This window comes from Crinia signifera, chromosome 1 (assembly GCF_055691185.1).
Source record: "Crinia signifera chromosome 1, ASM5569118v1, whole genome shotgun sequence".
NCBI classification, from domain to species: domain Eukaryota; kingdom Metazoa; phylum Chordata; class Amphibia; order Anura; family Myobatrachidae; genus Crinia; species Crinia signifera.
In genome coordinates this window covers 406442595-406469021 of record NC_139217.1, presented here as the reverse complement: position 1 = coordinate 406469021, position 26427 = coordinate 406442595, and the positions used below count along the sequence as shown (strand labels likewise).

The window sequence follows — 26427 nt, the reverse complement described above, 5'->3', positions numbered from 1 at the left end:
TTGAATACTGTGAGGGGTGCAGTTTTTGAAATGGCATCATTTATGGGGGTGTCTCACATACAAGTCCCTCAAAGTCACATCAGAACTGAACTGGTCCCTAAAAAAATCAGTGTTTGAAATTTTCTTGAAAATTTGAGAATTTGCTATTCATATTTTAAGCCTCCTAGTGTCCAAAAAAATTAAAAGGAAGTTGAAATAATGATGGAAACATAAAGTATACATATGGTCTATGTTAGTTATTAACTATTTTGAGTGGTATGATTATTTGTCTCACAAGCAGAAAATTTAACATTTTGAAAATTGCTAAATTTTCAATTTTTTTACGACATTTTGGTATTTTTCACAAAAAAAACACAGACTGTATCGACCCAAATTTACCACTACCTTGAAGTACAATGTGTCACGAGAAAACAATCTCAAAATCACTGGGATAAGTAAAAGCAAAAAAAAGTTATCCCCACTTAAGTGATACATGTCAGATTTGAAAAAAAGGGCTCTGTCAGGAAGGCAAAAACAGGCTGCGGCGGGAAGGGGTTAAAGAGCCACAAATGACTACATAAGGAAGGAAAATGTCCTAGAACCAGTGCTGGATTAACAGGCAACTGGGGTACTTACCAATCTGCCATCACACATAGCTATATCATGAAGGTGGGGAGCAATGTGGTATATTGTGACCTGGGGGCTCTGTGTAGTATACTGTTAAATGGAGGCACTGCAGTGTTTAACACGTTTATGGTGCTCGGAGTATTTATCAAATATATTTTGTTGATAACAACACCAGAATATAATCGTGAGAGTGTTATCGGTAGAGGCTGTCTGCCACATGTTAGTTGCCCTGGGACATGCACAGACCTTAACCAAACGCTTCCTAGAACAACAGTGACCCGTAACAATCCGCTTTCAGCAGGCTTGTGCTATCTGGTTAGTTACTACTGCCCTTGCTCTTCCCTATTAAATAGGTTCCTGTCGTAGAGTAGATTGTCATAACAAAAAGATAACAAACACTAATATGTCAATTTTTTTGTCCAATTGTGTAACTTGTTGCCAAAATAGGACAGATACTTAACAGAGATAACTAAAATTGCATATACCTTCTGCCAGGACTATGTACATATTACAATCGGACCAACGAATTACCGTACAAATCAAGTGTCCGGTAAAAATCAGCTTTGATCAATGTGCTGTGGTTGGGTAATGTAATCTTGTATTTAGTCCTATGATTTACATATTGGCTTAATACAGTGACACTATAGGCAGCATCCTGTGGTGTATTTAGTAGAATAACATCTGTTGCAGCCTGTATGCTACGTGTGTGTGGGTTTTTTTTGCTGGTTTCGGTGCTTACGAGTATGGAGATGAACCGTTGCAGGAAGTATTAAACTGTTATTAGTGGTCAAGATAGATATACTGTGTTTGTGTATGTATGTATGTATATATATCACTTTAATTAATAAAGACTGAATACTGCAGAGTTTAAGTTTGTCTTACCTGCAACGGAGAAACATTATTAATTAATAATAATAATTGTTGTTGTTTTTTTAAACGGATACAGAAAAAAATTAGGAAGTGATACTTCTGTTCAAGCAAAGCTAGTGCCAACAAACAAGACTGCAGTAAACAAGTCACGGATTACAAAATATACCTATAGGAAATAAGTATTAACCCCTTTGTCCTTAGGAGTGCAACAAATGTAATTATATCTTGAAAAGAAAACACAATAGATACAACAACCAGCAAAGCTTAATTTACAGTACCTCATGTGCTGTCCTGTGTGTGTATGTATGTATGTATGTATGTATGTATGTATGTATGTATAGGTACAACTACCCGCTGTCTGTTTTTTGTTTGAGTGCCGCCGCAAGATTACACTTGCATATACCTGGCTACCCGCAAGGCTATCCAGTTCGGAGGGCTCCAGGTTTGTTTCTTTGTCCCTCGGAGGGACACTACATGCACCATTGTCTGGGAGTGCCATCTCAGGGAACATATATATATATATATATATATATATATATATATATATATATATATATATATATATATATATATATATATATATATATATATATATATATATATATATATATATATATATATATATATATATATATATATATATATAGTTGGAGGTCGGCACAACCATCTTTAGCCGGAAAATTTTATAAGTGAAAAAAAGTAATTCCGTCAATTTAATATATATTCATACATACATAGCTGATTGCTCTGTCCTGGCTGAAGGTATTTTATCAGTGTCCTGGAACAGACTTAGCAGCCGCACACCATCTCCTATAGGTATTCTGCTGGCTTTCTGACAGTGACCAGGCTGCCTCCCCATGTAGTGGCACCACTGTTCAGCCAATCAGTAGATATGGCCCTCAAGCAGTCCCTGGCAGTCTTACTAACAGAAGGGGAATCTTGCTGGTGCCTTTAACAGAATCTGGTTCCTCACTCGCTACAACCCTGTGTACTCACATAGTGGGCATTACTGGGTGGCAGCAGAGAATTTTCACTTAGAAAAAAGTCCTGTGGTCTGGTGAAAATGCTGATGACTCACATGATAGGGGTGTGGGACAGATGATTGAGGACAGAGGTGCATGGGATTTTTGCTCACAGTAATGCTGTGTACATTCGGTGCGAGTCGGTGTCTTTTTCGATTCGCTTTGTCCAAATGGAATCGAAAATTACGCTGAATCGCAGTGATGGCTGCATTCTATGCCGATTTGATCCCGTTCTGCGGCATCAGGATCGAAAGAATAAACCGACTTGGCAGGCAAGTCCATTTCCGCTTCGATCTGCTAGATCGAAAGCCATGCCATGATTCTCAAAGTAGCAAGCCCTCTCCCCCCCCCCCTTCCCCCCACGTACCGTCCTCCTGTCATCCCTCCCTCCTGACCTGCCGGGTAGACATCAGTATGGTATCGGCTGCTGGGTCTGTATGTAAACCCCCTAAGTGGCTGGACTTGTGACCGCATTCTGTTACTGGAAAATCATGCCCATAATTAACAGCCTCAATATCAGCTATGAACAGAGACAAAGAAAACATATGGGTGATTGACGTCATATTTAAATGACATGCAAAGTCTTTGTTTAATTGCCCAGTCCACTTCTTCTAGCTGTAGTAGTGTAAGGAGTCACAGTTGGGGCACTGTTTGGTTTCGCCAAGTGCAGCTGTTTCCGTTGTTTGGAATTACATGCCCATAACTGAGCAGTGTTTCTCACTATGAAACAAACGTACACTAGGGATTTCTGTTTTCTTAATTGTTTATTTCCAGAAAAGTCAGTCCTTGAGAAATCTAAAGAGGTCTCAGAAATCCAAAAAAGATTCAGCTTTTTCAAGTAGGTTATGACTAGAGACAGGATTATATGCATTTGCATATTTGCATATGCATTTGCATATTTTGCCCATTCTCACTGGTTATTGCATATTTTACCTAAAATCTAGTGATGGTGCATATTTTAGGCCCGCCCCCTTTCCACCCGCGAGTCATAGCACTGCTTTGCCCTGCTGCTGCTGGCCAGGTAGTGGTAGAGTGTGCAGGCTGGGGCAATATGTGCGCAGAGTGGGGAACCTTGGATGGATGCTATGTCTGACACTGCTCTAGGCTGCCAATCCATGTTGATAAAAGTCAGTCAGGGCAGATGCCATTACGAAGCTCCTGAACCTTTGCCTGCCCCTGGCCTGTGACTTTACACCAAGAGACAGACTTCTGCAGCAGAGGAGGAGGGCAGAAGGGTTGTGACATCCTGTGGCGCGGAGAAAATGCTGTGTCACAGTGAGTTTGTGGCGCAGGGAGGGAGCCTTCCACTGCGCCGCCCTCACACGCTATGCTGACATTTGATCCATCGGCGCTGGAGATGAGGGTCCGTGCAGTTGATGCAAGAAGAGCTTTGGACGCTGCAGTTTGCTGTAGCAGCTAGCATACTGACATCTGCAGATGCTGTGGGCCTATTTTTGAGGTTTATTTACATCTAATTGTATGCTGATTTTTAAATAAATAAGTTAAAAATTACTTTTTTTAAATTATTTAATGTAGCATATTTTAACACTTTTCATGCATATTTTAAGTATTTTTCATGCATATTTGCATGCATATTTCAAGCTTTTTTTGTTGCATATAATCCTGTCTCTAGTTATGACAATACATGATCAACAATAACAAAAGCATGGAATGAAAGGGAACTATTGAGGAAGGTGGAGGAGGAGTGGTACAATAAAGGAATAAAGGGAGGGGGTGAGGGGATTATACCATGTATTGTGCACAAAGGAATGAGGCGTACAATCTATACACTGAAGGCCTGGAATTTTTACATTCATTTAAAAGTAGTGGTACTGTAAGTAAGTTTCCTTTATGTAGCGCACTTTCTCCAACACGAATTGAGGCACTTTACAGACATGAAAACAATGCATAGAATACATAGGATTTGGGTAGTACAGCAATAGATAAGTCATACAGACGTACAAGAGAAAGCCTTGGGAGCACAGTAAACACAACGTAGTGTTGTCACAGGAATTTCATATAATAACTTCCACGAGTTGTGTATTCCACCCAAACAAGGTAGCAGGTGAGGCAGCCATCTTAGGCGCACTACGTAGGACTACCCTTGGTTTGAATAGGTGACTCCTAAAAAAAAAATACACAAAAAAAAATATGCAAAAACGGATGCTTGTGTAGTAGTATGATATACAGTGTATGGAAACCTCCATGTGAAGCACATTCTGCCCGCAGAGGAACCGTCCGAGGTAACCAGCTGGGGTGCACTGTGTAGGTCACTGATGGCAGGTGTGCAATCTGTGGAGGTTACATTATAGGAATAGCACGTGATAGGGTGGAAGTATATTATTGGGGGGGGGGGGGGGAGAAAAAAAGAAAAGGACATGATAAAAACACTTTTGCAAAGGGAGGAAATTGGGGAATCATAATATTGATAAAGTCATAAATGTCCTGGTCTCATGGGAGCAGAACAGGTGGGTGTGAGAAAGTGGGGAGCACATTTAAGTATGTTGGAAGTGTTCCTACTGAGGCTGACCCATGCGCTCTCAGCGTAGTCAGCGTCCCTGTCCACATCAGCGTCGTGTTCCCATAGTCAGCGTAGACAGCTTGTGTCTGCGACTGTGTGCACGTGTTGTGTCACCGCTTATTACATTGTGTGGGTTATGGCTGCCGAACCATTGACCATTTTTAACCTGACACAGACCACAGGAGGAGTTGGTGCTTTTTTTTCAGCAGCACCACTTACTGGTAGAGACACAGACCTGTGTCAATGGCCATCCTATGGCGCTTAATGTGAAGGAGCGTGTGTAGCGCAGCCACATAAGAGGTTGCAGGAAGAAGGTCAGTCTCCGATGGGCAAATTGGTTTTGTGGATGTCACCTATCCTTTCTGATCCTTCTGCTCTTCATTTTTTCGTGGTACGTGTCCTCCCGACCTGTTCATACCCCCACTGTCCACGTCAGCATGGAATTGATTTTATAAAGTTTGGCGAGCCCGAAGCGTGGTGAGTGCGGAAAATGAGCCTGGCGAGCGGACGCAGATTACTTGACGTGTATTCCGCGTCACCTCACAGGGCTCGCTGAGCTCGCCATGATTCGGGCTCATTTTCTGCACCCCCGCAGGGCTCGCTGTGCTCGCCACACTTTATAAACTAAACTCCACGCCGACATGGCTAGTGGGGGTATGAACAGGTTGGGTGGACGGGTACCACATTCCCTTGCGGGGTTCGCTGTGCTCTCCACGCTTCGGGCTGACATGGATAGTGGGGGTTAGAAATGTAGGCACTTACACGGCACAGCGCTGGGTGAGAGGCGCTCACTAGGCTTGCCGATGACAGAGCTGCAGCTTGCGGGGCCAGTACAGTGACTACGCTGCCTGACTGGGACACTACGCTGACTACGCTGGGCTGCCGTTGGCCTACACTGACAACGTAGCGTAGCATGGCGTCGTGAAACTACACAAGTAATGTTTGCTTTGCAAACCAACCTGAATCACCCCCTAAGATACAGTCTTTAAATGTAAGGATCAGTTTCCAAATGTGTCTCCATATGTCTGTATGACCAGATGTATAGTATAATTTCTCTATTACTGTGTATAGGGTGCAATTATCAGAAAGTCTTAAAAACACACAAATTAGATTATAACCATGTTCCCGTGAACATGTCTTTAGGGGAATTATAGTGCTGTGTAGGCTGCATAGCACTTGATGGGTTACAAACACCTGCCCAGCAGCAATAAATTAGAATGTTCTCAACTATGCAACTGCCTGATTTATTTCTTCATATCACACCCGATGCTGAAAAGAAAAGGAAGTCATACAGAATATGAAAGAGGAAGGGTATTTACACCCTTTGACATCAACCTAATGAAGCCAAGAACATATTTTTAGAAATGTAAAAAAACAAAAGTATATGTCTAGGGGGCGGGTTGTTACACCCCATGTCCATTACCTCCCATTGCCCAGTGTCAATACATACCTAGTAACATTTACCCCCACACTAGTGGCAATACTTACCAGTGACATAACACTACCACCACCACTATCTCCACTATTAAGTGACCACAGGTTTTCTAACACCCTTCCCCAATGCCTTGTGTCACCATTTATGAATCGTACCTACCCAGGGCCAATACCCTTCTGTAGGGCATTACCCTCCCACCTACTCCCAGCCCTTCAGTATTATTACCCCTTCTCCATCAAGCAAAGTGTGGATCAGAGATGGCTGATGACCATTCCCATTGTGCAGAGAACAGCCTAATAGTGCTCCATTGACAATTTGTTACTGGTGCAAAATTGATAGTGATGTTGGCTACCCTATGAGCTTGCATCCCATGTAACACGCCAGTTCACTCCGAAAAAGTGTTCTTCGCATAAAGATAGTATGTACTAAAGTAGGTACTATTTAAATGTTTTTTTTTTATTATTTAAACCAGGTTACTAGGACATTTTTGCAATTATATTGTTCTTGTATTGATGATTTCATTATTATTATTATTATTATTATTATTATTATTATTATTATTATTAGTATTAATAATAATAATAATAATAATAATAATTAATAATAATCTTTTATTTGTAAGTTGCCATATAGTGTATGCATTGCCATATAGGGTACAGATAGAAAACTGTAACAGTGTTTCAGAGCATAAATACAATACACAATAGCAGAACACAGCATAAGTACCTAACATTAAAATCACACAACAGACTGAGTAGGACAACTCACTGAGTTTCAAGAGGGAAAAACATCAGCACTCAGTGATCCTGTACCGAACGCATAAATGAGCAACCATCACTAAGGGGTGGAAGGAGACAAGGTAGCAGAGCACTAGTGATCTGGAGCGTGCTAGGTAAGAAAAAGAGGAAGGAGGACTGTGCCTGTAAAAAGACCCATTTACACGTCTGTTGTGACAGACCTACATTTTTGGGATACTAAAGCTTGAACTGTTGTCAATGTTATTGGTGATGATTTTAACCATATGGTACATAAAAACAAAAAAAGTGGAAATCTGATTTTTGGTGTTAAAATGCACAATTGGGACGAGTGATGAAAAAAGTTGCTCCATATAACATCTGGGCCCTTAAGCTTAATCTTAGGCATCATTAGTTTCATAATAGATCCGCCCCTGGACATCTACGATGCATAGGTATGACCAAATCCAGAAGGGTTTTTAACATAATTAAAAAATGTAATAAAAAAAAAATCTATGTAAAAACTGCTGTCTTTGGCCCCTCCAATAGAACCTGGACAGGGTAATTAAAACTCATTCTCCCTTCTCTGCCCGTAAATCCTTACATTCTAGGGACAAGGGCAGAATATTTGTAGCCTTTTTTTGTGGTGTTGTGCTTTTTTAGGAAGGCACCTACATTATGTACACTTTTTGTTATGTTAACTTTTAATATTGGTACAGATGATTTGTAGCTATAATAGGGGCATCACGGACGGTGTATGGTTAGCATTACTGCCTCACAGTGCTGAGGTCATTGGTTCAATTTTTTTACCATGGCCCCAACTGTGCAGAGTTTGTATATTCTCCCCGTACCTGCGTGGGCTTCCTCCGGGTACTCCGGTTTCCCACAATCCTAAAATATACTGGTTGGTCAATTGGCTTCCAATAAAATTAACCCTAGAATGTCTGTGTGTGCATGTGATAGGGAATATAGATTGTAATCTCCACTGGGGCAGGGACTGAATTTTCAACTATACTCTGTGAAGCAAAATAAATGTACCTTCTTTTTAAGTCTCCTTCAGTCCCAGAGAGGAGACACTAGTAACCAATACATGGGGCAGGACTCAGCTGTCATTAGGCTGTACTCCGCAATGGAATAATGCAGCAAATTAGCTGTCTATTGGCAAGGCTGTGGCTTAATGATTCCATATTCATCATGTCCAACCCCTTTTGCCAAAATTACAGTTATTTTCTCCCAATCCTGCCCACTTCACTAGGAAGCAGGTGGTGATGCTGGAGAACCATCTACTTTTCTGAGAATGCGGTAGACTCTCCCCCAAAATTTGGGCAATCTTGCATCTTCCGGTAGGGTTGGCAATTGTGCTATAATTATGATGCCAGATGATAAAAGTGTAGAAAATATTACAAGTAAGATTCCAGGGGAAGAATTTTCACGTTTTCCATTCTGCTGACTTGTTACATAGCTGGAATATGAGCTGACAATGTTCTTCTTTGCTAGTGAATATGGAACAGATCTGGAACAATATATCAGCTCTGCTCAGGTCTGTGCTTTTAGTGGGAGGAACATAGACATGGGAATACTTCAGTATAACACATTACTTATTTCCTCAGTAAACCAGGCTTCTGTTACACTCCACTAAAGGAACTGTAGATCACCCTATGCTATTAACTGTGCAGGTGTCTAGTTTGTTTTTTTTGTTTCATCCTTTTCAAATCTTATAAAGGAAGTGAAATGCTGATGGCCCACAGAAGAGAAATCTGTTAAATACGTATATTTATAGTATGCCATTGCACTAATATCCACTTTTAGTCACCTGAGCACTCATTAACTTTTGCTTTAACCCTTTTGAGTGCCAAGTAAGTTTGTCAAAATTGGTGTGAAAACTGCCAAGCAGACATCATAATGGTGACCTATACCTCCTCTCTTGGCAAACTAATCAGCTCTTTCAGATTTCAGTATCACTTATATGTGGATGATACTTAAATCTATCTATCAACATCAGAGTTGTCACCAGTTGTTTTGGGCCGAGTCTCTGAATGTCTCTCTGCCTTATCTTGGATGTCTTGTCGCAAACTCAAACTCAATATTTCCAAAACGGAATTATTTATATTCCCACCGGTCAAAAACAGTTACCATCCTGATATCTCCATAACTTTTGACAACTTGACAATCTACCCTACCCCACAAGCTTGTTGCCTAGGGGTCATTCTAAACTCTGAACTGTCCTTTCTTCCCCACATTCAATTTGTCTCCAAATCATGTCACATGCATCTAAAAACATATCCAAAATACGACCCTATCTCACACGACACAACTAAATCTCTTAATCCATGCACTCATTATATCCTGCATTGATTATTGCAATAGTCTCCTAACTGGTCTTCCCAAGAACAGACTTTCGTCACTGCAATCCATTTTAAATGCTGCTGCTAGGCTGATCTTCCTTGCAAGACACTCATCGTCTGCTGATCCGCTCTGCCAGTCCCTCCATTGGTTGACTGTATTTTACCGTATTCAATATAAAACACTTCTACTTGCATATAAAGCTATTAAACATACTGCACCAGCATATATCTCTTTACTATCACAAAATATCTCCCATCTCGACCACTCCGCTCTGCACAATGATCTGCGTCTCTCTTCTGCACGGATCACTAGCTCCCATTCACTATTACAGGACTTTCATCGGGCTGCTTCCATCCTATGGAATGCCCTTTCACGCACAAAATTACTCTCCACTAGCCTCCAAACATTCAAGCGTTCCCTGAAAACTCACCTCTCCAGGCAAGCCTGTCATTTATGTTCTACACGCATAAGCCTCTGAGGCACTTCTGTATTATATAGCTTCCCTTCTGAACTTGCAACTTGGTGGGACTGCTATGCTATTACTGGTGCCTGTCCTTGTGTTTCCCTCCTATATCCCTATAGATTGTAAGCTTGCAGCAGGGCTCTCCTACCTCCAAGTCTGTCTGTTGTTACCCTGTTTGTTTTATCACTGCCTACTATTGTAAAGCGCAATGGAATCTTCTGCGTTGTATAAGAAACTGTAAATAAATAAATTACCTGTAATGTTTACCTTTTTATATAGGAAATACAATCTTTTTTTTTTTTTTGTTACACAACATTTTTTTCTATGTGAATTTATATAACAAATGTGAGTGACGCTGGCATTTTTAGCAGATATCTTGAACATCTCACACAGTGATGTTGGCACTTAAATGGTTAAGCTTAGGACACCTTATTTCTCTATTTCAAATGTTACTTTTTATTTTTAGATTTCATACATATGCAAATCTGAGAATGAAAAATTTAAGTCAATTTGGACAAATAATTGTGGATATAACACATGCAATGGAGCCCTGTCTCTGTTCTGGAAATACTTTTTTTTTAAATTTATCACCCAATAGCAGTTTCTACTGGATTACCACATACAGGGTTATTCAATTAGTGGTGAAAAACCCCATGATCGTAAATTAGCTGCTGATCCTCGTGTTTTTGCCACATTGTCTACTACATTGCGACCATTTTTAACACTTTTTGAGGCATTTTTCCCCCAATGCCTTTTTTGCGTAAAAAAAAAAAAGTGAAAATGCTTTGGTGAAAAATGCCTTCTACAGATAGCGCAGGCCTTATGCTTGCTGGCGAATCGCCAGCAGCATGCTGCTGGCGATCCGCCAGCAACACGGCGCGCCATCTGACTGAGACGCGCGTGCGTCCCCCACGCACGCGCGTCTCAGTATCCGGGCGGCCGGCCGGCGAGGCGGACGCAATACTGTCCGCCTCCCGCTCGAGGGGGGCTGGGGGGACCCGAGGAGGCTGTGGGGGGGTGCGGGCGCCCGGTGTGGGCACCGGGCGACCGAGGGCAGCACCATCGGAAGGGGACGCGCGCGCACCTCGTGCGCGCGCGTCCCCTTCCGACACACAGATGGCGCGGGAGCAGGGAATGGCGACGCCATCGCCATCCCCTGCAAAGATGAGCCCGGCCCCATCTGTATATGTGTGCAAACAGCTGCAATTGAATAGTCGGCAGTCAGACTAGTACTAATTGAATACCCCCTAAATAGTAAAGTCTCTTTATTAAGCTTATACCACAGACTTTTTTTTTAGAATGAACACTATCATCTAATGGCATTAGAGCTCCAAAACCTAACCCTGTCTCACCAAGATTAGCAATGTTCTATTTCTGGCCATTTATCAGGGTCAAAGTTATATACCTTTGGGTGTTCCACAGTAAAATTGTGACTGCGCTTATGGGTTAGAGGGGGACACACTAATATTCTGTCACCATCTTGCTTACATTACTGATTGCCCTCGTTCACTTGCTCCAGTGCATGCCACTCTCGCTTCAATCCCCTTTGAGATACATTTTATGGTGGTGCTCTACAATGTGATAGCAGTCTTAAGGATCCCTTGTGGTGTTCGAAGACCATATCTACACCACATAGAAGAGTCATGCCCTGAAGCCACAGTGCAGGGAGCCACACATGACCAAGTTGCTTGGCAACCTTTTTAACTTTTGCTAATTACTGGCACACTCTCTTTCACTTGATGTATATATGTCCTTATGTCATCACACTCTTTACACCACCTCCTCTCTGTAATGCCACTTACAGTGGTCCCAGTGCTGTAAAGAGGGAGTACTGTAAATATGAAGCTCCTGTGTACTTAAGTTTAGGAAGTATTTGTGGTGACTTTTAGCTATATGTAAATTAAATTGTCACATTTTCAGTGATTCTTATCTTTTAACTGCTATTTATTCTCCATGCAGCAACTAAAAGGTTTCATATCACTATCTTATCTCCTTCGCTTGAAGTCCCTGAAGTTTCTCTGGAAATTTCCCAAGTATGGATGCATAAAGAACTTTCTCAGCGCAAGACATTCTGCTGGGATTTTACACACGAATGACTCCTCTTCTTTCAGTTTTTTTCATTATCATTATTTAATAATTGATACTATACAGCAATACTCCACAGTGATCTGACAGTATGTTGAGAGCAAGCGAGGGATCAATCACGAAGTCTAGATGGGTATACTTTGTGTCTGTTTGTGTAAATGATGATGTCTAAGGATGACTTTTGCTAAGTGGTGTCGGGAGAAGGGGGGGGGGAGAGATTCCCCAGTACCTGGCCTCAAAGATGCGTCTAGCTCTGCAACCTATGGGGGGTTTCAGTTTATGGCTGCACACACAGACTGCTCCCCCTGTATAATAATTACAGGACACCTCAGACTGCTCCCCCTGTATAATAATTACAGGACACACACAGACTGCTCCCCCTGTATAATAATTACAGGACACCTCAGACTGCTCCCCCTGTATAATAATTACAGGACACCACAGACTGCTCCCCCTGTATAATAATAACAGGACAACACAGGCTGCTTCTAGTGTTGCCAAAGTAGCAGCCACACCACTAGTTTAAATACTGGCAATATACATTAAAAAAAAACATCTGCTCACCTTTATGAACTCCGTACATGGGGAGCGTGCAGGCCACAACCGCAAATGCACTTAAAAGTGCCTTCTGGCTCCGTTGCCTGCACCTCCCTCTCTCCCTCCCTCAGACCAGGTCCAGTCTGGGGACACGGGGAAACGGTGGCAGCCCCTGCTCAGTAGCGACGCGAGGCGGGCTTGCAATGCGCGCCTTCTGCCCCTGAACACGTCGGCCGCGGCATCGACGTCAGCACCAGCTCATGTGGTGCGCGTCGTCAGCCGCGGCTCACGTGGGGTGCGTGGGGGAGCCGCGTACTCGCCCGTCGGGAAGGAGACATCATGTCTCACTTCCCCTGTCATTATAGCAAAGAGCGCGGCCCGGAGATCTGGCGGCTGCGGTCCGGAGATGGACCGTGGTCCGCCAGTTGCCGGTCCCTGCTATACGGTATATTAGTCATCGATATCACAAACTACATTATATTGAATTAAACAGATGCAGCAGTTATGGCACAGAGATTGAGATTCAGTTTTAGGATAATAATAATAATATTTATATAGCGCTTTTCTCCCAATAGGACTCCAAGTGCTTCACCATTGTCTTTACAACTCGAAATACAAAACAAGCTTAACAGTAGATGTCATTGAAATGCTTGAGTAAATAAGTATGTCTTTAGTCTATTTTTAAAGGATTCTGCAGTGGGGGCTTCTCGCACTGTGCGAGGAAGAGAGTTCCATAGAGTTGGAGCAGCAAAGTTGAAAGCTCGACCCCCAGATGAATTCAGGGAGATTCTGGGTACTGTTAGTAGTCCTTCTTCAACGGATCGTAGTAGTCAAGTAGGACAGTAAGGAATCAGCAGCTGCTGTAGGTACCTTGAGACTTGGTCATGTAGGGCCTTGAAAGTAAGTAAGCCAATCTTGAAAACAATTTGCCATTTTACAGGTAGCCAGTGAAGAGCGTAGATAATTGGAGTTATGTGGGAGTAGCGGGACTGCATTTTTCAGTCTGGCGGCTGCATATTGTACCAGCTGCAAGCGGTGCAATTCTTTTGATGGAAGACCTAGGTAGAGAGCATTGCAGTAGTCTAGTCGTGATGATATAAATGCATGTCTGACTTTAGGCAGGTCTTCTGAGGGAATTTTTTTTTTTTTTTTTTTAATTGAGTCTTTATTTTTCATTTCTCGACATACTTAAAAAATACAACAAAACAATACAATACAAGACACGGCAGTCAATATACATACATTGTACAGAGGAAGCGAATATGAAGAGATGGTTACGACGGGTACAGGGCTGGGGACACCAGATAGAATGTACCTATACAAATACTGGGGGCGGGCCCCAGTATTGAAGAGATATCTAGAGATTTTTAGGGGCGGATCACTAACGACATGAGTGTTGCTGAGTTGCCCGATGGCCCAACTGTTGGGCTTAGACTAGGGCTATGGTGGAGAATGCGGGCGATTGAAAGAATTACCATGATGTTTCGAGAGGACAGGGATTATAGTGAGGGTAGGTGGCAGAGTAGGAGAATTAAAAACGACGCAAGTCCGAAGGACTATTGGGATTTTTGTGCACCGGAATGGCGAATATAGTCAAAAAAAAGTGCAATTGTGCCAAAAGTGCAATGTGCAGTTTTACCTAGAATTCCGACCCGGCTATCAGATATCTTATAGATCGGCCAGGGTTAGTGTGAACAAAAAAGGAAGTACCTGAGAAGATGAAATTGTGTTATAATTTAAAGTGCGCAGTGATCAAGGTCCGAAATCCGTTTGGGAACTATTTAGTGCGACCTGTCCTAAATTGAGAGGGTCGAAAAGATCCAAGAGAAAAACCTTAACCCGATTAATCCTATTAGTCCATACATTTAAATGTGAGTGTGATCATTAGTATTTCATTTGAGTGAGTCCATTCAAAATTATTCAAAGCGTGATATGTTTGAGAGATTACTAATGAGCAGTAAGGAACGTGAGACCTTAGCACATATATCTGAAGAAGGAACGTTTAGGGCATTAGGAAACTCGCCAACATTCATTTACCCCAATCTATCCCTTAAACTGGTAGTAGGTAGAACTATACCAGGGGTGCCAAATCGAGAAGAATTTTGTACTGCGCCCCGTAGAAGCGTAATGAAATTTCTCGTGTTCAAATGTCATATTCACCAGATTGAGCCATTCATTGAATGGCGGCCCATTTTTTGCCATCCAATAGCGGGCAATAACTACTTTGGCAATAGATGTGAGCTGTAGCAAGAGAAGTCTCAACTCACCAGTCATTCCCACCCCCTCCCATATCCCCATTACCAGATTACTATCGGTTAAGTTGACCTGTATCGCTCCCAGCCCTGAGAGTACCTGGCAGACCCTATTCCAATATTGGTCAACTTTGCCACAAGTCCTCATTAAGTGCCAAAATGTTGCCCCATTTTGGCCGCACTTTGGACAATTATCATCCGCTGATCCCCTCATTTTCCTTAATCGTACTGGGGTCAAATATGTACGGTGTAAGATATTGAACTGGACTTGCTGTACGCGTATAGAGTTTGTTGCCTTTTTTGGAATTGCTAGGGCCGCCTGCCAGTTACTCTCATTAACTCCAGGGATATCTACTGCCCACTTCTGCATGAGTTGATTTAATCCTTCATCTGGGGCGGAGGCTGTTAGGTATTTATATAGTTTTGAGACACCTTTAAGCGGAGTAAGTTTTCTCAAAAAGACCTTGATAGGGGTATCCATAAGCCATTGTTCCCTATCCCCTCCATACCCAGAGATCGCACTCCTTAGCTGCAGGAATCTATAAAACATTGACATTGGGAGAGCATGCTCTGCCTGGAGCTGGGCAAAAGATTTAAAATTATTATCCTGGAACAACTGAGCCAGTGAACCAATTCCATATTGTGACCATAGCCTCCCCCCCTGCTGTCTAGTAATCTCCGAGGCTATGGGTAAGAGAAGGAACGATGATTCTGGATCCTGACCCGTAAAATTCTCTGAGGCGCACACCATTCTCCAGATCCTAACGGCTTGGGAGACTATAGGGGGATAGGATCTATTGAGTGAGCCTGCCAGTAGAATCTGCATCGGGGTAACACTTGGAACCAGGCACCTCATAAGCCTAGTTAATTCGCTGGGCTGTTCTTCCGGTCTTACCCACGACCTGAGATGAAGTAACTGAGCAGCGAAATAATATCTCCTAAAACTTGGAAGGGCCATACCCCCATCATCTCGATCTCTACATAAGGTAGCGAGTTTGACTCTCGGGTGTCTGCCGCCCCAAATAAACGAGGACACAATGCTATCCAGGCTTCTGAAGTATTCATCCTTAATATATATTGGGGATTGTTGGAGTAGGTAAAGTATTTTTGGCAATATTACCATTTTGATTAGATTCACCCGACCCTGCACCGTTAGGGGGAGCTTGGCCCAGCATTTAAACTTAACCCTTACCGCCTGTAGCACTGGAGTAATATTATCTTTTATGAAGTCCTCTGTTTCAGCCGACACCCTGACCCCCAAATATTTAAAACACGTGGTCTTCGCCAATGATACACCAGGCCCGCCGTCATCGAGATTGTCCTCTCCCATCACCAACAAATGTGATTTGCTCCAATTCACTGTGAGCCCCGAGAGTTCACCGACCTGACCGAGTTGCTCTATCACGATTGGGAGATCTCTATTTGGGTTGGCCGTAGCTACCAAAAGATCATCAGCATACAGGGATACGAGATTGTATTTCATATCTCTCCCCATGTCCTCGCAGTGTAGCTTAGCTCTTAGCAAGCAAGCCAAGGGTTCCACTGCTACGGCGAAGATCAATGGGGAGAGGGCACAACCCTGCCGAGTCCCTCTATACAGGGGGAATGGCTGGGATGTGTACCCATTGATTGAGACTCTGGCCCTCGGATTCTTGTACATAAGCCTCAACCATCTGACGAAGCCCGACCCGAACCCAAAAGCCTTCAGGGCGCCCCATAGGTAGCCCCATTCGACGGAATCGAACGCCTTGTTCGCGTCGAATGAGGCCACCGCGGCGTTCAACCCCTTTACCTTAATGTGTTGAATATAAGAAAAGACCCTCCTAACATTGATCGCGGTGGATTTTCCACGCATAAACCCGGATTGGTCGGGATGTACTATATCCTGAATCACCTTGCCCAGACGATTAGCCAATACCTTGGCAATTATTTTCGCATCGGTGGGCATAAGCGAAATAGGCCTGTATGAGTCCACGCTCATGGGATCTTTATCCTTCTTTAAAATAAACACTATAGAGGATTCAGCCATAGAAGGAGGAAGATCATCTTCACTTATCATGGCATTGCAGAGACCTACCAGGCGAGGAGTCAGGGCCTTGTCAAATTTTTGAAACATCTCACCAGGTAAGCCATCCAATCCGGGGGCCTTTCCTAGGGGAAGGGAGTTAATTACCCCCTCCACTTCTTCGCTAGTAATGGGGGCGTCTAACAGGGTCTGGGCGTCCTGCGTTAGTACGGGGAGCTGTAGGCCCGCAAAGAACTGCGTCAGATCCTCCTCGCTAGATTTTTGGGCTGATTGGTAAACTTTGCCAAAATGGCTGACAAATTCCTCCACTATTTCCGGGGTTGATGACAATATCTGGCCTTGTTCGGTTCTAATACTAGGGATAATGTGGGAAGGTTTATCCATTTTAAGCAAAAGAGCCATAAATTTACCCGCTTTGTCGGAGCCAGTGTACCATTGGTGAGAGCCCACTTTGAGCCTACGGAGGTTGACTTCCTGTAGATATTCTAACCATTCTATCTGCGTCCTTTGCCATTCCACCCTGTCAATTTCTAGATTACAAACTTGATAGACTCTTTCTAAATCCAGTGTTCTTGCCTCTAGGTCGCCTGCCTTCCTGCGATGGAGTCCCTTCAGATACGAAATTTTTTTAATGAACACCCCCCGTAGGTAGGCCTTAAAGGCGTCCCAAACCATAATACTGGACGATGAACCGTCATTACACTGGAAATAGGACACAAACTCCGCCTCGATCTCTGCCTGGTTAATCTGGGAGAGCCAGTAGGGCTGAAGCTTCCAATACCTGAACCCAGCTGGCTCCGCCAGATCAAGCTGCATGACCAGGGGAGAATGGTCCGAAATCCCGCGGGCCTTATATTCAATGTGGGTAATCCTGTTTAACAAAGTGTCTGATACAAAGATCAGATCGATCCTAGAGAATACGCCGTGAGTGGGAGAATAACACGAAAATTGACTAGTTGCCGGATACCGCAGTCTCCATGGGTCGCTCCACCCAATCCCCTCGATGAATTCCGCGAACCTACTCCCCCCTTTACTGACAGCTTGACTAGATCCTCCCCATCTATCCATTTGGGGCGACATTATGTTATTAAAGTCTCCCAAGCATATCAAGTGGTTAGAAGGGAAAGAGGTGGCGAACTCCACTGCGGCCCTCATAACATCATACGAGAACGGGGGAGGGATGTACACTACCAAGAGGCTCACGTCTACGTGGTTAATACTTGCGTCCAGGAAGATATATCTTCCCCCAGGGTCAATCTTCACTGTGCGGGTTACAAAGATCACTGATTTCTTAACCAATATAGAAACCCCTCTGGAGGCTGTTAAGCATGGGGCATGGAAAACTGAACCCACCCACGGACGTTTTAACGAAAGCAATTTATCCCCACACAAATAAGTTTCCTGGAGGCAGATGATATCGGCGTTCAGAGATTTACAATAATTTAGGACTAGTGAGCGTTTCACTTTGTCATTTAAACCTCTGACGTTCCATGTTAAAAATTTAGTCATCCCCACAGCACATTATCCTTATTACCTATATATTGGCAATGGGAACTCTCACTCACCCTCCCAACTTTCCTTCCTCCATCATCAGCCGCGGCTCACGTGGGGTGCGTGGGGGAGCCGCGTACTCGCCCGTCGGGAAGGAGACATCATGTCTCACTTCCCCTGTCATTATAGCAAAGAGCGCGGCCCGGAGATCTGGCGGCTGCGGTCCGGAGATGGACCGCGGTCCGCCAGTTGCCGGTCCCTGCTATACGGTATATTAGTCATCGATATCACAAACTACATTATATTGAATTAAACAGATGCAGCAGTTATGGCACAGAGATTGAGATTCAGTTTTAGGATAATAATAATAATATTTATATAGCGCTTTTCTCCCAATAGGACTCCAAGTGCTTCACCATTGTCTTTACAACTCGAAATACAAAACAAGCTTAACAGTAGATGTCATTGAAATGCTTGAGTAAATAAGTATGTCTTTAGTCTATTTTTAAAGGATTCTGCAGTGGGGGCTTCTCGCACTGTGCGAGGAAGAGAGTTCCATAGAGTTGGAGCAGCAAAGTTGAAAGCTCGACCCCCAGATGAATTCAGGGAGATTCTGGGTACTGTTAGTAGTCCTTCTTCAACGGATCGTAGTAGTCAAGTAGGACAGTAAGGAATCTGCAGCTGCTGTAGGTACCTTGAGACTTGGTCATGTAGGGCCTTGAAAGTAAGTAAGCCAATCTTGAAAACAATTTGCCATTTTACAGGTAGCCAGTGAAGAGCGTAGATAATTGGAGTTATGTGGGAGTAGCGGGACTGCATTTTTCAGTCTGGCGGCTGCATATTGTACCAGCTGCAAGCGGTGCAATTCTTTTGATGGAAGACCTAGGTAGAGAGCATTGCAGTAGTCTAGTCGTGATGATATAAATGCATGTCTGACTTTAGGCAGGTCTTCTGAGGGAATTAAGTGCTTGATTCTGGCTTTGTTTCTCAGATGAAAGAATGAGGATTTGATTGTGTCTGACACCTGATGTTTAAGTGTCAGGCCACTATCCAGGACCACACCACGATTCCGCACATGATCAGAGTTTTTTAGTGCTGTGCCCCCCAGCTTAAGACCTGTCCGTTGGCTATGCTGCCATCTTGTCCTGTGATTTATCATCAGGACTTCTGTTTTATCTGGGTTCAGTCTCAGCCAACTGGCACTCATCCACTCCTGGAGCTCAGCTAGGCAGCCATTTAAGGTTGCTACTGTGTTATCGATGCCTGGAGCAAAGGATAGGTACAGTTGGGTATCATCTGCATAGCAGTGGTAGACCAGGCCATGACGTCTGATTATGTCACCAAGTGGAAGCATGTATACTGCAAAAAGCATGGGAGATAGTATAGAACCCTGTGGGACACCACAAGACAACGGCACTGGTGGTGAAGAGTATACTCCCGATGACACTCTGTGACCTTCGAGCGAGAAATGATTTGAACCAGCTAAGGACTGTGCCACCCAGGCCACAGAAATTCTTCAGGTGGTCAATTAGAATCCCATGGTCACTGGTGTCAAATGCTGCAGAGAGGTCCAGAAGGATTAGGATTGAACAGTCTCCTCTATCCCTTGCATTTAGAAGATCATTGAGCACACATACCAGAGCTGTTTCTGTGCTATGTCTTCTCCTGAATCCTGACTGGAATGGATCATAAATGTCATGGGTTGACAGATGGGTCTCTAGTTGAGTTGCAACCACTTTCTCAACTCACTAATTGAGCCGGACACACCACCTTTGAGATTTGTCTCTTACAACTATGCGGGACTGGTAATTATAAAAAGCCTTGCTTAAACAAAGTAACTGTTGCTTTAAATTACTTTCTAATCCAGCCTCATACCAGCAGAATATGCCTAAAAAAGCCTCTTTGTGTTAAATGTTGTAAGTCTTGTCTGTTTGTCCTGCAATTGCAAAATGAAAGATTCTTGAAGTGCACATATATGTATTGATATTGTTGTTGTTTTTTATTTATTTTAAATAATTTTTTTATATTGCTATAAAGATTAGTGTTGATTATTGTGCTGCACACCATTGCGCTCCCTAATAGTACATGACAGTGCAAACTGCATGTCCTTGTCCTTCTCCTGTTCTGCCTGAGTTACACAAACTCTGACAGGGAGCAGCAGCAGTGTGCATTGGTGTGATCTTTCAAGTACATAGAAACCAGCGCTTCTATACAGCCCTTTGGGCTCCCCCCTTTTCACTTTCTCAATAACCTTTCCTAGAAAAGGAAGATTTGATACTGGCCTGTAGTTGGTCATGCAGTCAGGGTCTAAATTAGATTTTTTAAGAAGTTGTCTGACTATTGCTTCCTTTAGTGGTTCGGGAAAAACACCTGTCTGCAAAGAGCATTGAACTATTTTTGCGATTGCAGGGCCGATTATTTCCATACACCCTAAAAGAAGCTTGGATGGGGCAGGGTCCAGATCACAGGAGGAGGGACGCAACAGTCTAGAATATCCAGCAATGTATTGTGCATTCACTTGGTCAAAGATGTCCAATGAAGGCAGGCGTCTTACACTGGCAGGCTTGTTATGTTGGTACTCCGTTTGTGACACTGTGGGGATTTCAGCCTGGATGATAGATACTTTTTCTGTAAAGAATTTAGCAAACTCATTGCATCTTGACTGGGAGAGGGTCTCATTAGGCTGCAATTCATGCTGGTTTGCAAAGCATCACCACTGTACGTAAAAGCTGAGCGGGCCTATTTTTTGCTGTCATGATCTCATTTGAAAGGAACTCTGTTTTCTTGCGGGTGATTGTTGATTGGTATATTCCAATGTATTTGATTAGATTTAATTTATCCTCTGCCAGGTTTGTCTTCCTCCATCGTCTTTCAAGTATACGACCCCTTTTCTTGAGATCACAAATACTGTTATCAAACCAGGGTGCTTGATGGTGTGGTTTGCAGGGTCGAATAATATAACCCTGTTATAATAATAGACTAGGGAACATGGATCTTTACAGGTCCCCATTACTGCCGAGAGGTCCAAGTTAGCTGCCATGGCCTGAGGAGTCATAGCCCTCCTTGGGCGATATTTGGTCAATTCCATGGGCAAAGATCTATTTTGAGGGGTTGCGACTAAGAACCATATTGCGTGGTGGTCTGACCATCTGACTGGGTTTATCTTTAGGTCAGATACTTCTAATCCAATCGGGAAGACAAGATCAAGAGTGTGACCACTTCTATGTGTGGCAGAGGGGATGATCTAGACATAGTATTGGGTTTACTATGTCTAGATCAGCACCAATGGGTCAAGATGGGTCAAGATGCACTATGGTAGGTGACATGCATTTTTTCATGTTTTTTTTTTTTTTTGGTGTCCATGTTGACATCTGAGCACATGGACCCCCCCAGTTAGTTTACTTCATTCACAATGCTCACCTTGCTTTGTGGCCATGATACTTTGCTATTTCCAGTAGTAGTCCACATGGATGTCGATCTTTTGCTTGTGTTGACCGTTCCCTATGTCAAGAATAGGGTGTTGACCTATTGACCGTCGACATAGCATCGTAAACTTTTTTGAAAAATTATATCTGTACGTTGCAATTTGGAACTTATTCAGAAAATCCTGTTAATGATTGATTTTTTTATTTTTATTTTTTTTTAATTAAAAAAGACTTTACTTCAAAATGGCAGGTGTATTTTAACTACACGTTGGTTAGATAAGATTCCTATATTGTTATACTGATGTACTTTCATCTTCTTTTTCACCCAGAAAAGATATACTCCGATTTTTGGATGCAGAGAGAGACGTTTCTGTAGTTAAAAGCAGTTTCAAGCCGGGAGATGTAATTCATTATGTGCTGGATAGACGCCGCACTCTAAATATATCCCAGAACCTGCACAGCCTTTTGCCTGAAGTGTCACCGATGAAGAGCCGCCGGTTTCAGACCTGTGCAGTCGTGGGGAATTCTGGAATTCTCCTCAACAGTGGCTGTGGCAAGGAGATAGACAGCCATGACTTTGTAATAAGGTGAGCCACTGTCTGTTACTGGAGATTATTTCTTACTATGAATTACAGAGGTTTATCAGATAGGAGCTGTAAGTAGTTGCAGAGATATATATTTAAGAATATTAAGTTTCCTTCAAGTGTGCTATGTTGTATTTGTGAAAGTAGTTTTATATTAGATTATTAAAGTAAATTATATGTCAAAAGTGACACATTAGAAATGTATATTTCATAATGGAATGCAAATACTGTGTAAGTATTTAACAAAACATTATATGCTGTTCTGTAATGTATTATAGGGCATTATTATTATCTTTCAGTAAGGGTTAAAATTAAGGTGTACCATTTGATATGTTATTATGGGGAATATTGTCAGCATTCGTATAATTTGAGTTTAGCATCAGATGCGCATTAACCCCTTCACTGGTGTTATTTTTTTATTAAAGGTAGCGCTCCCCACTGGGCAAGTTTTTTACCTAAAAAAACCCCACCACTGTGTCCCCCTGGGGCGGGCAGCGCCGCTGAACACTATGTCAGTTGCTGCCCGGCCTGGTGCCACGGCTCTAAACAGTTGCAGTCCCAATAATTTTACGGGCTTGCCAGACTGGGCACTGAGGCACAGCCTGGAAAATTCTCAGGATTACCACTTAAGGGGTTAAGCAGTGCACACCTACAGTAAATGGCATCATTCTGCCCTTATGTACAGCTGTACACAAGTCATCATCTTCTGTATGTATTTAACATGGTCTTGTAACAGGTGCAAAAGACGTACCTCCTAATGTGTATAAGCATCAAATGTCTGTTTTCAGAGCACAGTATGCAGATAAGCTCCGCCATCGCCCGAATGTAATCCCGCCCATGTGCACGGCTGTGAATGGATTTGCAGCCGTGCACATGATGGGAAAACCATTCGGAATCACTCATCGTCTAATGGTTTTCCCCTCAGGACTTGTTCTGTGCTGCGAAGGCCATGGGGAGCAGGAGGCCGCTGAGGGTACATTGTTAATGATACGGAGCATACACACTAGGGGCCAGATTCTCGAAACTTCAAAAGTGATACAATGGAGCATGATAAACAGACAGCCAATCAGCATTTTCAAACACAGTCTGTGACATGGCAGGTAGGAGCTGATTGGCCGGCTGTTTATCACTTTTGAAGCTTAGAGAATCTAGCCCTAGATGAGGTTTTAAACAATATTGCTCGGAAGGGCCCTCATCTAATGTGTATGGATTTTACTGTTAGCAATATTTTCAGCATGTCGGACTTTACCTGCGTTATACGGTTGTTAACATGCATTGGGTCGACCACTATAGGTGCAGATCTTGGTGGTAGTAGCAAACCTTCAAACGAGAACTTGGAACCCTTCTCCACTTTCAATGTGAACAGCAGTCAACAGGGTCATTAAGTCGACACATGCATTAGGTCAGTATGGGCTAGTTCGACAGTCAAAAGGTCGTCATGCGGTTTTCACTGTTTTTTGGAGCCGACATGTGCCGACAGGTGGTATTTCATGTTCTACCATCCACTAGGGTGTGGAGGAAGAATAAAATAGTGTGCCGAGTGTACCGAGCACAGCGATGCTATGTTCCAGTGTCCGTGCCTCCTGTGTCGACATTCGGGACAAAAAACGTGAAAAACCCCATGTCGCCCTTATGCATGTGTTGAACTAATGACCCTGCCGACCTTCAGACATGTCGACCTATAGTGGTCGACCCAATGCATGACGATATTTTTGTTGTCGACCCTATGACCCATACCCAGCGCTATGTCCAATACTACTCATTCTGTACTACTGTCCAGTACATGCGATCAGAGCAGAGGCTGTGCAGTGTATTTTGACCATGTTTTCTCCCTTGTGCCTCTGCCGGCTGCGGGCCAGAAGTAAGCATTTTTAGGCTGTCTTTTATCAAAACGCATTTACATTAATGATTTATTTAGTGTAATTAGCTACTAAATAAGTGGACTTTCACTTCTACTTCTAGTGAGTGGGTTGATATGGAAGGGCATGAGCAGTCTGTGGGGGGAAATGGTGCAGGTGATAGGGGACTGCGGTAGTCAATTAGAGATTTGTTGAAATGTAAAAGTATATGAGACTGAAAATATGGGTATTGTGTGACCCTTTTAATGGTTGAGAACACGCAGGCCCTGAAGTATGATGTTGGTCCACATCATTTCCTGAAAAAAATATAATATATGAATATGCAACACAGACACTTTTTTTTTTTTTTTTTTTACACAGGTGAAAGTAAAAGTAGGAAAAAGTGTAAAATCATTTATTGTCACTGTAATAGGCAAAACCAGTGCTTGTCGCTGCCAGTTATATAATACTGTATGTGGACAAACAAAAGTGAATCCTGTCCCTCACCACATAACTCAACCTAGGGATGACCATACATACATACATACATACATACATACATACATACATACATAATAGGCGCCGATTCTGTGGGTGCTCCCGGGCTTGAGCACCCACAGAAAATGATGAGCACCCACGGCCAGTCCCACCAGGTACCAAGGGGCCCCTGGATGGGCCCTAGAAAATCCTTTCCTGGCCCTCACACAAGGCAGCCACGTTCCCGAAGATTAATTGCAGGTCCAGCGTCCTCCATATCATGACATCACGCGGTTCCACGAACCAGCCCGCATGCAGACATCGAAGGCAGGAATTTTTTTTTTTTACATAATAAATTTTTATTAGGTCATAGGAATAAGTCATACAAGAGAGTGGTATATGAAACATGGTACAAACTTACAAAATACATGAACATGTAAATCACCTGGTACAAATGGTCAAGTAGCACATTAAGAGGTAGAGGAATCTATACCTGCGCAGAGGCTTTGACCTGTGTTATTACAAAGTATATAAGATAAGGAAAGAAGAAAGGAGGCAAGGGAGGAAGAGAGAAGAGAAGAAATAAAAAAATAAGACTTAAAAGACACGATAGGGGGGGGGGGACACGTAGCAATATAAATAACATTACAAGGATTAATTCAAGTACTGACCGTTATTCTTGCGTATGGGGAGGGGAAGTCAGGGTAGCCCTATCCCATATATCAACTCTAGCTAGGGTGATGCCCCGCTCTTCTCTATACTCAGCCCATTTGAGCCATTTCAGATGGATCGAAGACGCTGATGAGGTGTACTTAGCATTCGTCTCCTAAAGGAAGTGATTATGTACTTTACTGATTACTTGGTTAATCAAAGGAATGTCTATCGACTTCCAAAGACTTCCTATCACTGCTTTGGCAGCTACCAGAATGTACAGATCCCCTCCCGAGAGTATTTCGGTTTAGTGAAGAAGTGCTACTACTGGGTTCAGATGTATCTGGAGTTTAAGTACAGCATTAATAAGTGAGGACACTTCTGACCAAAAGGGAGCAAGTAGCGGGAATTGCCAGAATATATGTAATATTGTGCCTATGCTGCCGCACTTCCTCCAGCCCAAGTGGGAGACATTTGGCCAGATGGCATGTAGTCTATTCGGGGTGAAATATGTTCTATGGCAGAGTTTGAAAAACATTTCGGCGTGCTGGATGCATTTAGACATTCTAAAGCCTGAATAGAAGATAGCGTCCCATACTTCCTCACTAAAGGATACATTAAGGTCCGCTTCCCACTTGATCTGAGCAGGTAACTTTCCCTTTTTTGTTGAAATGAGGTTGTACCATTGTGAGATACCCCCCTTGTGCGTCTTATTGTTAAGTTTGGAGGTGAGTAACTTGGGGGCGGGCAGCACGGAAGCCGGTCCCTCTCGGTTGGCCATAAGCCAGTGGCGGATTTGTAGATATTTGTAAAACTCGGTCTTAGACAGCCCAAACTTCTCTCGAAGATCTCGAAGATCGGAGAACTGCTGTAAAGAGTCCCCCTGCATTGATTGTCCCAAAGTGGATATCCCCGCACCGATCCACAAATCCAAATTTAGGTTGGGAATAAAATTAGAGATGGCAGCCAGAGAGATCTCCGTACTTGGCAAGCTTAACCCACCTATGCTATCGAGCACCCCAGACCACACCTCCAATGTCGTCCTTGTTGCTGAGCTTAGCTCC

General features: G+C 43.2%; 1 protein-coding gene across 1 annotated transcript in view; it reads left to right on the top strand.

Moving 5' to 3' along the window:
- Window positions 1-26427, top strand: part of ST8SIA4 (ST8 alpha-N-acetyl-neuraminide alpha-2,8-sialyltransferase 4) — a 169523-nt gene that overhangs the window by 55623 nt on the left and 87473 nt on the right. Inside the window, exon 3 of the mRNA XM_083151727.1 lies at window positions 22143-22400. Within this exon, the coding sequence (XP_083007853.1) occupies window positions 22143-22400 (258 nt within the window). The remainder of the gene's footprint in view (window positions 1-22142; window positions 22401-26427) is intronic.